Consider the following 16,161-nt stretch of genomic DNA (forward strand, 5'->3'; position numbering starts at 1 on the left):
ATTTTGGTGAGGATGATGACAAAAATGTCAGTACCCACCCAGACAGCTTGCTATCACATGAGCCAAGAATTTGCCTCTTGCTGATGAGAAAACAGAAAATCCCAGACAGGTCAGGAGCCCTGAGGCCAAACAGCTGACCAGGGCTGACCTGGAGGAAGACGCCAGGCATCCTGGCCGAGGCGGTCTTCGGAGGAGCTGCAGGTCAGAGGTGTTTGTGCCGCCCTAGGCCACCTCCTGCTGCTCTGCCGGGGATGCTCCATAGCCTCACTGGGGATACTGGAGGGGGTGGGGCTGATAATATCCCTTGCTCCTTTCTTAGAGACCCTACCTGCACCCTTCTCCCCATAGCAGTGGAGGTCTCAGCTACAAACCAAGAGGCAGCTCCTAATTTTCCACTCAGGCAACAGCAGATGGCTGGTTTGTGCTTCAGCCTAACAGCATGGAAGCAAACGAGCCATGACTCTGATGGGGGACATCTAGCCTTCTGCACCAAGGTGATCCTGGGGGAGCGAGAGAGACCAGGTGTGTTTGGAGGAGCACAGTTTTCGAGGAAGAGACCAAGACCCACTTCCCAAGCGACAGCTGAAGAAGCGGGCTTCACATCCATTTTCAGGCTCATCCAGCCCAGGGGCCAAGCTTCCTAGAGACCATCGCTCTGCCGCCCCAGCCCGCTAGAGTTCTCAGCTTACTTGGTAGACAGTAAGAGGAGGACAGTAAGAGGTAGACAGTAAGTAGAGGAGGGCAATGGAAACCATGAAAAGTGCTCCAGAACCCCATTTTAAAAATTATTCTAGGGTTGCAATTCATGATCTACTTACTTGAAGTTAGCTTCCCACCTCCTCCCCTCCTCTGAGCCAACCTCTGCCCTGCTACTTGAGTCCTCCTTCTAGAACATGGAGCTGTGGCATCAATGGCTCTAAGAGGGCAGAATGAAACTCCTTAACATGAAGAGTGGGCTGACTTCCAACCTCAACCACCACATTCCCATACTTTTATTCCCAAAGCAAGTTGCACCAGAATCTTCTTTCTGTTCACAGAAACCCTAAATAACTTCCTTTGCACAGGTTAGAACTTTCTAGAAACTTTGCCTCTCTCTTTCCATGGAACCTTTGACACTTGGTTCCCATATTGCCTCCTCTGTGAATCCCCTCCTGGCTTCTCCCCTCTGGGTTCCTATCAACTTGCCTTTTATATCCTCCAGAAGCAAGGGACAGTACTGAAAAGCGGCAGGTTCGTTATGTGAGATTGCCGTTTTGTTGGGTCAAAAACAGCCACAGACTGGCAATCGCCTATTTCTTGCCTAACGCACTGTTTGTCCTCAAAACTGGAGTACACGAGCTGTGCCCCTGTCCTCCTCGTGTCAGCATCTGGCACACGGTGGCCTGGGATGGGCCCTGGGTAATGCTTGCTGGATGAGCTGCCTGCCCCGCTTTGTTGCTTGCTCCAACACAGAAACCACCGAATCCAGGACCGCTGGAAAGGATCTTTCGCATTTTCATTGCAGCCAAGCCAAGCAAGTTCCCGATGCTTGTCTGCGCAGGTCAAGCAGAGCAGGAGAATATCTCAGAACATGCAGGGAGTGTTGGGGAAGCTAATTGTTCAGGACGGCTACCTTTCTGGCGGGAGAAACAGAGTCAACAGTCGACGGAGAGGAAGCAGCAGCTGGATCGGGAGACGGAAGGCAGGAGGAAGAAGCCGGAGGGTGAGTGAGAGACAGGCCTTTAGAAAGTAGTTTATTCTGCACAGAACAGAAACAGAGCAAATGGTGATTGTCCCCGGACAGTGTGCAGTGATGCTCGCCTCCACCGTGTAGTCCCATGCCTACACATTCAGTGGGGGGGGAAAGGAAATCCAGAGCTGGGTCTCAGGATGGAAGGGAAGACTCTGTCTTGGGAGCCCAGCAGGACTGTCTGACTCCTGGATACACTGCATTCTGCTACAACCAACCTGGCTCCCTTCATCACAGCAAAGTAGCAGGAGCAGACCCATCCTGTCTGTGTGTCCATCTGCGACAGAATGCCACAGCGAACTCCCAATCCTTTCACTCTGCAGCATGTGAAGGAGCTGCTGCCAACTTAGGAGAGGAGAACCCTGGGGCCACTATGGGGCAGATGGCCACAGCAAGCATCTCTATGGCCCCTGAGACCCAGAAACAAACTAGATACAAAACTTCCTTCCCACGACAATGACTCCACCTGGTAGCAGAGCATATAGGTCTGGAGGAGACCAAAGGAAAGCAGCTCTCTGCAAGCAAGGGGGCCACTGACACACACATGCCCGGTGGCATCACATTAGCAACTCTTCCCTCTCCTTGCCACGCACTCCCTCTTCTTTTCAGCAAGGTTCTAGGTCAGTACCTGGCATAGAGAGGGCTGTGCTTATTACCACCCTGAGGCAAAGCCATTCTGCTTGCCTGATGCTGCCTTTTGGAAAAGCAGAGCACAGGTTAGAGCCTAGAGTTGGCTCATCCCCATGGTCAGGGCCATGGGGAGAGTTCTCCATTGTGCCTCAATTTAAGCCACTGGCATGGGATGCCTGCAACTGACCAGCTTTCCTTCGTTGTATTTCCTCCTAGGAAGCTCAGCGCCTACTCAGGCCTGTCTAGGATCTAACAGCACATGTTTCTGCTCATCACATTTTCCTTTGACCTGAGTCTACATTGCTACCTTGGTCTTCCCTTTGTCATGACTGATCTAGTGTTTTTGCATCAGCTCATCCGTGTCTTTTTTAGACGCTAGCCTGAATTCCTTAGTGGCTTGAAAATCAGCACCTCAGGTACTGATTTTCTTCCACCTGCCATCCTTGTTAGTGACACCCCATCTGGAGCCTCAACCAGACCCACCAGGTCAAAACCACCACGAGCCCAATCTCTTCCTCCTGGAAGAGGAGAAAGGGGGAGTAAATGAAGCTCCAGAGACGGACTCATGGCCACTTTGCCAGATGTGCAGCATCAAGCTTCCTGGGGGGCTCTGAAAGTCCCGTGTTTACCTGCGGAAAATCCCCGTGTCCAAACATGGAAGCAAGGTGAGCCGCCTTCTCCTTAATGTTCTTTTTGTGAAATTCCCTGTTGGCCAAGTTCTGAGCCCTCTTCTGCAGGCAAGGTGAGAGAGGGGAAAGAGAGAGAGACAGTGACAGAGACGATGGTGGCTGCCTCCAGGAGAGCGGCGGGATGAGATAGGAGACAGTGCGTGAACAGTCTGAGCAGGAGCCCTGAACAGTCCGAGGAGGAGCCCACCCAGTGCCGAGGGGACAGAGGAGGGAAGGAAGGTGCCCCAGACAGAGACAGAGGAAGGGCCACGGGCAGGGCTTTCACCTGGAGAATCTTGTCCTCCACTTGCTGCAGCCGCCGCAGCACCCCAGAAAGGGCCAGCGCTCCCTGGCAGGTGGGAGGCAGGCCGGCGGGAGCCTCGGGCCCACCGAGCTGCAGGTCTGACTTGGCTCTGGCCCTCCAGGGCCTGTTCGGGCACCCGCCGCCAGCAGACACTTGGTTTAGTTCTCGGAGCACATGCCCCGTCACAACCACCGAGGGGAACTGGGAGAGAAGGAAAGTCAAGCTTCCTTCCCGACTGCGGCCCATTCATACACCCCCGCCATGAGCCCTCCCCACAAGGACCGGGGACCAAGGCACAGAAGAGGCCACTGCGAGTCGGATTCCCCGCTAATCTCAGGTGCTGACTTCCTTCTCCTGCCATCCTTGTTAGCGACACCCCATCCTGCCTCAACCCAGACCCACCAGGTCAGAACCACCACAAGCCCAATCTCAGTCCTCGCTGCCCACAAAAGTCACTTAGGGTGCTTAGAAAAGGCCACCCGAGTTTGGGCCCAACCCCCGGACAGTCTGGTTTAACTGGCCCGGGGGTGGGTAGCAGCTGGCAATACTCTTCAAAAAGCCCTCTAGGTGATTCCTCTGTGCACACAGGCCTAACATCACTGCCCTATACCCTCACTGACCTCACCCAGCCTCCACCATGGGAGCAACACCGACCTCCTGCTGCGGGCGAGACATTTCTGAACACTGCACTCAAGAACGGTGATTCTGTTCAAACCCCAAACCCAGAGATGCAGGCTGGACAGAGCCTCGGGCCACAGCTGCCAGCGACCTCCCTGGCCCCAGGGCGCAGGTCCTCATCTGCTTATCTGACCAGCACCAGGGGAGGTCTTCTCCACACCCGGGCCTTATCCTTTCAGTGGTGTGCAGCCAACTGGCCTCCCCCCTCAAGCTTATCTCACCATCCCTGTCACTTGTCCGTCTACTTAGAAATCTCCTATCCACTTGGCCTGCAAATAAAGCTAAGAGTCCTGGAGCATCCCCCCAAATACCCCAAATCCCCATAAGATGTGGTCTTCTCCCCCCCAAGCAAATAAAGCATCAGGAGCACAGCAGCTGGGCAGACGACATTCAGGGCTGGCACGTATTTCCAGAAGCTGTAGACCTGGTTATTCTTACCTATATGGACTGTACCTCAAGTTCTGTCTGCCTTCCCAGAGAAGCTACCGTTAGCCCTACCTGGGGCGCACAGAGAGACACCAACCCCACCCCTCTGGACCAAAGTCCCCTCTGACTTCACCAAGACAGGGTCCACTGGAAGGAGCCCTACCTGCCTTTTCAGAGGAGGTGACGGGCTGGGTGTGGGCTCCTCTGGCCTGTAGCAGCGAGGGTTAATAGGTGGGTCAGAGAAAGTGCGCAGGACAGGCTTACCTATCCCTGAGACACGGCATTCCTGGGAGGAGGAAGGTGAGTCCGACAAAGCAGCCACAGGAAACACGAAGGAAAAGGAGAGTCAGACACTTGGAGGCGGGAGAGGAAGAGAGGCAGGCAGAGAGAGTTGGCAGTGCAAAGACAGCCCTGGGCTGAACTCCCACGAGCCAGGCCCAGCAGGGAAACTTGAACCCTGGTTCTCTGTCCATGTGAACAGCAAGTCCTGGAGTCCCCTTCTCTTGGACAACGTGTAAATCCCAGGGAGGCCTTGCTCTTGGCTCAGACCTGGGCCACTGGACCTGCACTGCCAGAGCCTATGCCAAGGCCAGGTGGCCAGCCCTGGCATCCTCCTGGAAATGGCCAGGTCTCCTGCACACAAGATGACAGGGACAGCACATTCCTTCCCATGGAAGAGAACCCTCGACTGACACTTCGGGACCCTTAGGGGCCAAACCTCTAGAAGGAGCAATTGAGGAAAATCATCACAAGTCTCAGGAAAATGGTTCCCTTTGAACAGAACTTGGCTTCTTGGGGAAGGCCAGTTTGTCCAGAGGGGCAGCCCCCCCTCTCCCATCAAGAACAGGGAGACATTTATGATCACCTGTAAGCCTGATTAACCTAGAGTCTGTCCTTCTCCTGAGAGGAGCCTAATTCTGTTGTACAACAGGTGTTCTCCAAAAAAAAAACCAAACCCCTTGTCCCAAGATTTTGCAATTTGATGATGGCATCCCAGAGCAATTCAGAGGAATGAACCACGCAGAACAGACCATGGAGTCAGAGTCTGAGAACAATCAGCTTGGTGTGTAGCCTGCCCCATGGTAGTCTGCCTCCTTCAGCATCCCAGGTGCCCTGGTTAGACACCTCAGCCCTGCCGGCCTGACCCGAGGGAACATGGAGGAGGGGACGTCAGAGAACACTTGGGGGGGTCGGTTCCCATGGAGCTGAGAGCTATGACTTCATTTCCCCTGGGGTGCCCAGGTCTCCTCCCTCTGGACTTAGACTTCCAGGCAGCCAGTGTCTCTAAACCTCCCTTATGCTGTACTACCTCAAAGCTGGCTGCAAATCAGGTTGTGGTCACAAGGCAAAACCAAATTCTGGATTTCTTCTCCAGGGCAGAATAGGCATCAGCCAACTATGGTCCTCAGGCTGAAGCCGGCCTGCTGCCTGTTTCTGTAAATTAGTTTTGCTGGCGCACAGCTGCACAATTTGCTTCAGTACCGCCCATGGCTGCTTTCAGGCTACAATGGCAGAGACAGTAGCTGTAGAGAGATGGGAGGCTCCTGAGGCCTCAAATCTTCGCTATGGCCTAAATGTGCTATGTCGTCCCTCCTGGGACCGCTGATCCAGAAGGAGCCCCCGTCTCACCTGAGCCAGGCCTGGCTGGCATGCCTGAAATCCCCCACTAGGCCTGCACGTTTCTGCTGGCTTCTCAGCAGGTGCTGGTCACTGGGAAGGCAGGTCCAGTGAGCGTCTGACGGGACTCACCTGCCTCAGGAGCGAGGGGTTCCGAGAATTCTCTTCGAACTTGGCCAGCAGCTGACTTGCCATGGACTTGACTTTGTTCTGGCTTCCCACTTCTCTCCCGCTGCTGCCCTCTGGACTGGAGCGCAGGCCACGGCTGGGATAGGCTGAAGGCTGCAAACGCCGAAGGAGCACATCGGTTATTGGATCCCAGAACCCAGATATCAGAGAGCGGCCCGGGGACACAGGACACCAGACCAGTTTCCTGAAGAAGGACGCCAGGATCCGAGGAAGCATGGCAGGAGCGGCTGGTGACACCCACTGAGATGATGCTCACATCTTCCCGAGGGACAGGCACACCCACCTGGGAGCCACACAAGGTCTGAAAATGGCCTCTTTCACCTCCCTGCCCAGGGACCTTGGCAATTTACTTCATTTCTCTGAAGCTCCCTCATCTGTAAAATGGGAACCTAGCCCACTTCACCTGGTTGTTGCAGAGAGAGTCAAATATAATAATAAAGTGACCAGCAAAACCGTTTTCCAATTACACTGAGTGGCAGCGAGAGGTTAAGAGTAGGGGGGGATGAAGGAAGCAAGAGGGGGTGTCAGTCAGGCAAGGCACAGGCTTTGGGTTCCCTTCTCTCCTCTCCTCTGCGTCCCACTCCCAACGTCAACCAGTCCTGCTCTGTGGTCACTATCTTTAAAAAAACTTTTTAATCTGGAAATAATGTCAGATCTACAGAAAAGTTACACAGACAGCACAGAGTTCCCGCCTATCCTTTATCCAGAAGCACCCAATGTTAGCACCTGGAATAATCGTGGTACTATTACCAAAACCAAGCAATGAACATCGGCACGGCTCTGTTAACGAAGCTAGAGACCTGATTCGGGCTACCTCAGCTTCCCAGCGGTGTCCTTTGGGTTCCAGGACACAAGCCCAGGTCCCACATGGCATTTAGCCTGTCTCCTCAATCTCCCTCCTGCATAAGAGTTCCTCCATCTTTCTTCACCTTTCAAGACCTTGACAATTTTGAAGGACACTGGTCAGCTATTTTGTACAGAGTCCCTCGGGCTGGGTTGGTCTGGTGTTTTCTCATGGTTAGACTAGGGTTATGTGTTCTGGGGAAGATGCCTCAAAGTTCAGAACTGCTTGTGTCCCTGATACCAATGTGAGTGTTGACTGGTGAGGTGCCAGCTATGGTCACTTGGCTGTGCTGTTTTAAAAATGGAGTTCCATGAGAGCCTTCCTGAGCTCTTCTGCTAAAACATAAAACTTGGAAAATTACCAGCGTTCGCTGGTTCAATGTTTGCTCTCCTTGCTGAAGGACCTGCTCCCACAGGCCTCAGCAGCAAAAGCCACCACGGAATCAGGTAGGCCATCCGCCTTCCCAGGGAGGCAGGGCCTCTCCCTCACAGGAACAGATGTTCTCAAGACAACAAAGATATGTTCACTTAGAAAGGTCATGGGAAGAGGCAAGCTAAGGTCAATTGATTTTTTTTTTCTTAAAGATTCCCTAAGAGCACCAGCTCTAAGTGAAACCTTATATGCATAGCCACTTTGAAGTGTTGGATAAACATGGACCGAAGAGTCACTCTCCACTTCAAAGTGCAGAATGGAACTCTGCATATCGCTGTAGTCTTGAGTGGAAAACCATAGGTTTACTGGAGCGTCACTGTTGGCACAAGGCCAAAGTCCTGCAGACTAGCACTGCTCAGATACAAATCACTGCAGGGCTCTTTGAAATGCAGATTCAGATGAGTCCGTAGTCTGGGGTGGGCCCTGACAGGCATTTCTAAGCAGCTGCTAGGTGAGGCTGATGCTGCTGGTTCCTGGCCCACACTTTGAGTAGCAAGAATTTGGAAAGAATTACTGCTTAGTGAAGCCTGACTTTAGTACAACAGCTGATTCAGATCAGCCCAGAAACAACCCAGAAGGGCAGGTGCAACCGATTTCTTCCCACACTCTGACTCCTGGGCTGCCAGCAACAGAGAGAGCAAAAACACTCCCTCAAAGAAGCCACGGATGAAGGGCAGGAGCAGGTTCCCACCTGAGACATCATGCATCACAGGGAAACTTCTAGGGAGGAGGCAGGGGCAAATCACAGGCACTTTAAGTGAGAGCCAACACCCCATAACCAGGGAAGTGGGAGGTTCCCTCACCATGTTCATCAGCTTCTGCTTCCTCCTTTCAACTATCTATTCAGGTTCACTAGGAATATTCACTAGGTTCCTGATCACACCAGCACCAAGAAATGGAGAACCAACTGCTCTTGAGAGGATCAAGTAGTCTAGAAAAGGATTGGACAAGCGTGATTTGAATCCATTGGATAAAATGTGTTTGTGCACATTTTAAAACATGAACTGAACTCCAGGGTTCCATTATCAGAGCGCCCCTTTGCCCCTCCCAGAAAATGGGGTAAGCAACAGGCAGCTTCCGCCCACCCCCTAGATTGGGCCTTGTAGCTCCCTTTGTTATAAAAGTCACTGTTTTGAGAACCCATGTCTGGAAAGAGATTAGGTGCTTCGTTTTGACAAAGTAGCCTGTAATTTCTGGATTTCACCAGAAGGTGGCACTTGTGGGCACCGGGACATTTGCCTTGAAGACAAGTGCAGAAAACAAAAGGCAGAAGTTATGGCTCAGGGACAGGAAGGGCTCCCCGTGCCTGGTTACTAGTCCCCCTGCTAACAGTGATGCTGTGTTGATTAGCACAGGTGCCAGACAGCATGCTCAGCACATTGTATTCCCCTTCGTTTTTAGTCTTTAAAAATCCTGCAGTAAGTTGCCTACATTTCCATTGTATTATCTGCCTTTCACAGACGTGAGGCACAGCCTGGGAGGCTCTGTTTCTCCAGCTGACACAGCTAGGAAACAGTAGAGGGGGGACCAGAGCCCGAAGGTTTCTCCATCAAGCCAAGCTTGGAACTGAGGGGCTCACGAAAGAGGAAAGGGAAGGGCCAGAGCTGTGGCCACTGGCTGCCAGGCAACCAGCCTTTGCTTCAATGGACACTGTGGGCACAAACCTCATCCAGGTTGTTGAAGCCTTTCCGCCTCCGTTTGTTCATGTCGCTGTCTTCAGTCTGGGTGTCCACCTGCAGTGGCCAAGAAAGTGTCATGAGTTCAGGGTCTGTGAAGTCAGTGGTTCCACCAACCGCCCTGAGGCTCCAGAGCGGGCCTGGCACCAGCCCTGGGGATGCCCCCGCCTGCAAACAGCTGCTGGCCCAGGAGAAACACGGACACAGGTCACCCTGTTCTGGGACAGACACAGATTTCTATTCAGAGGAGGGAACCTTACCGAACCGGTGTGTGTGAAGGGGGTTTCATCAAAGGGGTGGGAATCACATCCCCAAAAATCATTCTGAAATATCCCTAAACATAAAGAATCCCTGTGACACAGGTGGGGCAGGGACCATCTCTGGGGTGGGTATGACCCTGGGCTCTAAGCAGTCACAGGCCTGCTGATGTCCCTTGGCATAGCATGCTGCCATAAGGACACCCCCTCCCTCCTGCAACCTGGTGCCACTGCTCACCCCACAGGCAGGGATTCTTGGGGCTCAGAGCAGCTATCTAGCTGCTCTGCATAATTTAATGGCAAATTATGCCCGTCATTTGGTCACCATTGCAAATGCCAGTAAACCGTATTTTATCAACTCAAGGGGACATCAGATAAGGTCTGAAAACTATAGTGATCACACAGCTCTGTGTGCCCAGGACCATTTTAATTTATTGTGTCCCCAGCAAAATTATTTAGTGTGTCCACTTTCATTCTTGAAAGTATCCTGATTAGACAATAAATCACATGGATGCCTTACTCATAAGACTTTCCAGCCCACTTTCTGCTGCTTGAATCTGAACACTGAAATCTGGAGAACCCCCACTCTGCACAAGGCCACTGCTGCGACCCTGCAAGGGCCACCAAAGGGCACACACATTGTCAGTTTTATCTCCTATGCGGGGGGGGGGGGTGAGCTGCACACATGAAGTGGGCTGTGGCCTGGGTTGGGAACTGGGGGCTGGACTCAGAGCCTCCTCTGTACCCTGCCGGGCGAGTCTATCCTGACCCTGGGGTTAGACCTGTCTATCTACCCACATCTGGTATTTCTGCCATGAGCATCTTTGCTGCAGACAGTTTGGCCTCAAGCACTTTTGCCACAAGCATTTTTACCACGTAACTCATTGGGTATAAAGCAATTTTGCTGTAACAGATACAGAGATAATGGGCTGACAGCTTGAGTTCATTGGCTGATAGACAGCCTGGCTTCATTTCTCCCCCCGCACAGTACTCCTGTTTTTATATTACATAAATCTTAGCCCCTGTGATAGTCTCTATGGTGGTGCAGAGTTTTGAACCCGCATTTCCCACAGAACTTTGGGAGGTCTTCTGCTGGACTCGTGACAAAAGGCCAAGCACAAACAACAGGTGGAACAGGTGCTCACAAGAAAACATAACGCTTAGTCACAAATATGCATCCTTGTGTTTGGAAATGGATACGCCCTCTCTCTCTCTCTTTTTTTTTTTCTTAAGAGAGAAGAAGAGTAGGGGCATAAGGGGGGAAGAGAGAATCTTAAGCAGGCTCCACGCCTAGCACAGAGCCCAAAGCAGGGCTTAATCTCAAGACTCTGAGATCATGATCTGAGCAGAAATCAAGAGTCAGATGCTTTAACAGTCGGAGCGCCCCAGGCGCCCTAGGACACCTCTCTTTAGGAAGAACGTTTAGTGAAAAGAGAAAACGTGTAATGTCGAACATGGAGATGGATCAGTAAGCAAAGAACACATACTAGCATGAACGAAAGACCGTGAAGACAAGTGCTTAGTTAGGTACGATCTGCGAAATGAAACCAGCTGTTTGCAAGGTGTAGCCATGAATCCACATTACATGTTCTGAAGGAGTCAAATCTTTTGTATTTCACAATGAAGTCCTTTTAATTTTGTTATTTGTGTCTTGTGTTTCATTACATCCTTTTTAATGATTGCCCATTTTTTGTTTCTTGTGCTTTTTCTCGTTTGCAGCACAGCTGCCTTACAGCTGATTGGTTACAGAGCAAAAATGCTTGCAGCAAAGATGTTTACGGTGAGACGACCCAGACCCTGCGACCACCGGTCTCCAGCGGCGGCCTTCTCCATATAGCCAGCCCCCTGAGGGCCATGGAATCCCCACCCCCAAGACTCCTATGCACTTGGGCCCTCCAGAGAAGGCCAGCTTACATCCCAGCCTTTGTTCCACTGGGCAGGCAGGGGGAAGGGCTGCTGGCCATTCTCTCCCCTCGAACCCAGTACGGCCCAATCTGCCTCACCTCTCCTGCCCTTGCTACACCACGGGAAGGTTTTTTTTACTTCTTGCCTATTCTGCTATAAGAGCTCGGAGCCCCCAGCACACATAACTGTGTGCCCACTTGCTCCCAGCAGAAAGCACCTGCTTCCCCAGCTTCTGTAGTCCTATCACCCCTACCCCCTTCCCACATTTAGCAGCACCTTTAATATTTTCAAAGAAAAGATCCACCACAGTTTAGGCATTGATATTTGTTCAAAAATTTGACCCTTCCCTTGTTCAGGGAGCACAAAACAACAGATCAAAGGCCCTGCCTTCCCTCTAGCATTTTTCTCAGCTTCTAATAAATCATTATTCTGTGAATGGAAATGATTTCAACCCAAATGCTTGGGCAAACACCAAGAGAAACAAATGACTTTATTCACAACAATGTTGGGTCTTAGAGGCGCAGGCCATCTGGGCCCCCAGTTCCACTGCATGTGAATGGCTTGCTGGCTAAGACAGGGGCCTGAGAAAGTACAGGGCGTCCTACCCAACAAGAACACTGCATGCATAATCTTAGGGTTTTCTCTTGTTTTGTTGTTGTGTTGTTTCCACCTTAAATGAAGACTTGGCTTTTCTCTCAAAGAGCGACACCTCTTACTCTCTCTTTTGCATTCAACAGCTCCAGGCTTGAATGTTCCAACATCGGAGCCAAGGAGAACCAAACCCAGTAGACCAGCCGCAGGCTCACGAGAAGCGCTCCTGGGAGGGAGTGTGCCCAGCACCTAAGAAGACCCCAGATCCTTCAGGGGAAATAAAAGAAGCCTGTGGGGCAACCTCCACTCCTCTGATTCACCCTGACCCATAGGACAACAAAACGCAGTCCATATGAAAAGGTTGGCAAAACACATACTCAAACGGTCTGTACTCTTCCTTACGGATTTCTCATGGAAGCACTGATTCTCAACTAAAGAGCGAGGTTAAAACAGAAAGGTGGAGAAAACTCAAACCTAGGGATTTACCTAATATTTTCTTATCTGTATATCTCTATCTGCAAGCCAATGTCACTTTAGTACCCCCATCTCCTTGGACTTTATTTTGCTCTACAAAGAATGGGGGACAAGGAGGAAGAAAACACTTATGGTGCCCAGCCATACACGAACAGTTCACTTTCTTTTGCTATTAATTTTTTCCTGCCTTACCCCCTAAGAACACTTTCTTACCATGATTTCCCAATGACCTGAAAGAGTCCATGCACCAGAAGGCATTTATTAAACTAATTGGTATCTCCACTTTAAAAAAAAAAAATGTATTTGCTCGTCTGATTATTTATTTGATTGGTACAAGATAACCATGTCCCCCAAAAGCCCAACGCCATGTGATCTTAGCCCAAAGGAAACAACTTTTATATTTTACTAGCAAGTATAGCCTAATTCTGGAGAAATTTAGGTATGGGACATAGGAAGAAAGATTGGCCATTACAGGCAATGGCCTGGTTAAGTAAGGAGGCAGCAGGGATATTTAGGCCAATGATACTAGCAGGAAACTCTTCTCTCCTTCAGTAACAGACTAGTAAGGACTCATGAGTTTGAGTTCTGACATGACTTACTTCCCAGCTGTGTGACCTTAGGAAAATCACCTAACTTCTCTGACTGCCATTTCCTTGTCTGTTTTTTCCTTGCCTGGATATACTATCCAGCTCACAAAGTCCTGGACATAAAACACTTCTTATAAGGCACTGTATACCTCTTAGGCACTGTTATTTAGATTAATACCAGTTAACAAATGAGAAAACCTGAATTCCAGGTCCAACTTTGACTTTTACTACAGGACAGTTTACAGGCAGGACATCGCGATTTAATGTCCCCACAGGCAAGACTCCCCTTCTCGACCACCAGGCTGAGAATACACGCCCCGTCTTCCTCCAGAGAGAACACAAGGAACAAATGAGATACATATGAGACTGCTTTGCACACCGTAAGGTGTCCCGCGATCATGGCTGTGGTGCCGAACCCAGGGTCCGGTCGTGCTAGCTTGACTCATTTTCTCAGGAAACAGGCATCTGCCTTGTCTCAGTACTCCTAAGGGATAGCCTTCCCACTTGGCTGGGCAGGGGCTCTGAACCACAGCACATGTCTGTGCACCGGGTCTTCCCGTGACGCAATTACCGTGACACAATTACCGTGATGCAATGCAGGGCTGACATGATCGGAATCAGTCCGCAGACAAGCAAAGAAACCTTCGGAAAGGTTCAAGCATGTGCCAAATCCCTGGCAGACCTAAATACATGTTTGTCTGCCTGGCTTCCAATGTACTCTCACTCTGTGAACCGCTCAGAACACCTGGCTGTGTGGCACAGAGGACAGAAGAGTGACTGGCCTGCAAATCATGGGGGCCCGAGGGGCAGCTCAAAGGCCCTGTGCTAGCTCAGCCCAGCTGCCCGGCACCTGTACTTTTGGCCCTCTGGGACTTTCCCTGAGTCTCCGAGTTGAGAAGCACTAGAAACTTAGAGGAGAGCTCTGGCTGCTGGGTGGGGGTTCTGTGAGAGCAGCTGGGGAAGGGGAGAGGAATTCAGACATTCCACCTAGAAGGACAGCGTCCTTGGGCAGAGTCCTTGCTTGTCTTGTTCTCGGCTCTACCCCCAGCACCAGGAGTGCTGAGAAGAGAACTCCAAACCAAAAAGTATCCAGATACAAAGAGGCACCAGGCCGTCTGGATGGAGGAAACGCTTCCTTACTTCACGTGCCTGGCTCTTTGGAAAGTGTCTGTGTGGGAGGGGTGAGGAGAGGAGAGCTGGGCGGGCCCCCTGACTGCTGGGACTAGACACCCACACCAGCCACGTCCTGGGAACAGTGCTGGAGGGAAGCCTGTGTCACCATCGGCTGGCTGAGAGGATAAACACCCTGCGGCCATGACCCTGGCCTCTGGGATGAGCTTTTCATGAACAAGTGACACCTGTGTTATGTTGTCTCGAAAACTGACATCAAGTGTCCTGCGTGTGTCCATACTGTCACGTGTGTGATGACAGCAATGGCCCTCAGTTCAGGCATGACCCACATGCCATAGGCCTAGGAGGGGACATGCAGGAGGACAGAGACCATGTGGGTATGCTCAGATACCGCCTGAGGTCCATGGTAACAGGAGATCTGGAGTCCCCAGCAATTTTCCCAGGTCCCAGGCTTTTGTGCGGGTACATTTAGGATCAGAGGTAGATCTTCAGGAATGAACCAAGGCCTTCCAAAGGGGAACATGGAATCCACAAGCTCTCCCTTTGCCAGGCCTGGCCCTGCGACATTTGCAGCTCACCCATCGACCTCAGCGGTTTGCCACTCACCAGAGGGACAACTCTCTGGGCAGATCGATGGGAAAGTTACCTTCTCTGAAAGTAAATAAGGCCCTCGGTGGAGGAAAAGTCTTCTCTTTTGCCTGAAGCTGACCAGTTTTCTTGGGATTTGGATGCTATCTGGGATGAGACAATGATTTGACACCAACCATGAAAACCAGGAAGAGGAAGAGATTTTAAAGGCCGGCTCAGTAGAGAAAAAAAGACCCTCTCCAGATTAAGATGCTGTGTTGTGAACAAACATGGGCTTCTCAATTCCTGCATCGAGACGCTCCTCTGAGAGTTCAGGAGGGCACAGCGAGGGTCGGAGAGGGCTGAGGAAAGGGGGATGAGGTTGGAGGCAGAGGCGTCTGTGTTGTCGGGATGGTGTGAGTGTGTGTGCTAGCGCGCACTCATGGGGCCACAGCTGGGCCTGCGTCTCTAGTCTATCAGGGCACATGGACGAGGGTGCAGAGGGCTGTGTGCCTTAACTGCATGGCCATCTTCTGGGTATAACCACGGTGGAGACTTGATGTGCGTTTTTGGAGTGTCCCAGACAGACATCCTCCATGCCCATCCTGGGGGATGCTGCTGTGGACTTAGTTCTCTCTGCTTGTGAGACATGTCAAGACCAAAGAGCATGGCAAATAGGTTCTCCAAACCAAAAAGTATCCAGATACAAGAAGACTCACAGTGGATGAGGAGGAGGTACTCCGTGTGTGGTCTGATCGGTGCACGGGCACTGAGTGGTAGACAGTGTCTGGGGTATTGCGGTGATGACTATGGCAGAATGTGACCCAGGGGCCTTTCTAACTCGCCAGCCCACTCAGAGGAAGCATTCAATCAAAAATCATGCCCACCCCAGCACTTACTTTAATGACCTAATCTTTCTACCTATCTAAACAGCAGGGCAAATCTGAGACATAAATGAAGCTGTGGAGGGGGACTGGACCCCTCTCAGGATGGGCTGACCCTGGGCAGCCCCTCAGGGGGCATGGTTGAACCTCGGCCAGGGCTGGGCCAGACAGAGCTGCCCGTGCCCCCTGCATTTTCTAGCAGAGCCAGTGGGAAGTGGGGTGAGCACCTCTCAGGCCTCCGAGGGCCTGGCTGGCCTTGCTGACCATTCCCCATGTGACCCAGGGCTGGCCAGACTGTGAGAATTCCGTCATTCTGTAAACAGAGGTGTGGCGAGTGAAAGGTTTCAACATTCCTCTCCAGTTCCCCCTGCTGTTCCCAGTTGTGGGCTAAGTGGTGGAGAAAGCAAGTGGATGGAGAGAGGCGTTCAGTGTTGGGCTCAGACAGTTCCCAGAAAGGCTGCCCTGGCTTGCTCGGTTGGGGAAGCCTGAAGTGGGGAGGCTAGAGGGAATGAACCTATGACCTGTCTCCAGAAGACAAATTTCACTCAGTGGGACATGTGGTAGGCCACACA

The 16,161-nt window shown here is 51.6% G+C and overlaps 1 protein-coding gene across 11 annotated transcripts in view; it reads right to left on the minus strand.

Moving 5' to 3' along the window:
- The window catches only part of MICAL2 (microtubule associated monooxygenase, calponin and LIM domain containing 2), a 212,745-nt gene that overhangs the window by 92,638 nt on the left and 103,946 nt on the right, over positions 1-16,161 (minus strand). For 7 of the 11 annotated variants that reach the window (XM_045065814.1, XM_045065812.1, XM_045065813.1 and 4 more), the window contains exons 16-17: positions 9,182-9,250; positions 6,185-6,334 (exon numbers count right to left, since the gene is read on the minus strand). In XM_045065814.1, the coding sequence (XP_044921749.1) occupies positions 6,185-6,334; positions 9,182-9,250 (219 nt within the window). Of the gene's footprint in view, positions 1-1,612; positions 1,739-2,988; positions 3,091-3,313; positions 3,533-4,598; positions 4,722-6,184; positions 6,335-9,181; positions 9,251-16,161 lie in introns of all 11 variants that reach the window. The other 4 variants (XM_013055826.2, XM_013055832.2, XM_013055831.2 and 1 more) reach the window with 1 other exon arrangement.

Source organism: Mustela putorius, unplaced genomic scaffold, assembly GCF_011764305.1.
Source record: "Mustela putorius furo isolate JIRA1106 unplaced genomic scaffold, ASM1176430v1.1 tig00003859_pilon_pilon_pilon, whole genome shotgun sequence".
Lineage (NCBI taxonomy): Eukaryota > Metazoa > Chordata > Mammalia > Carnivora > Mustelidae > Mustela > Mustela putorius.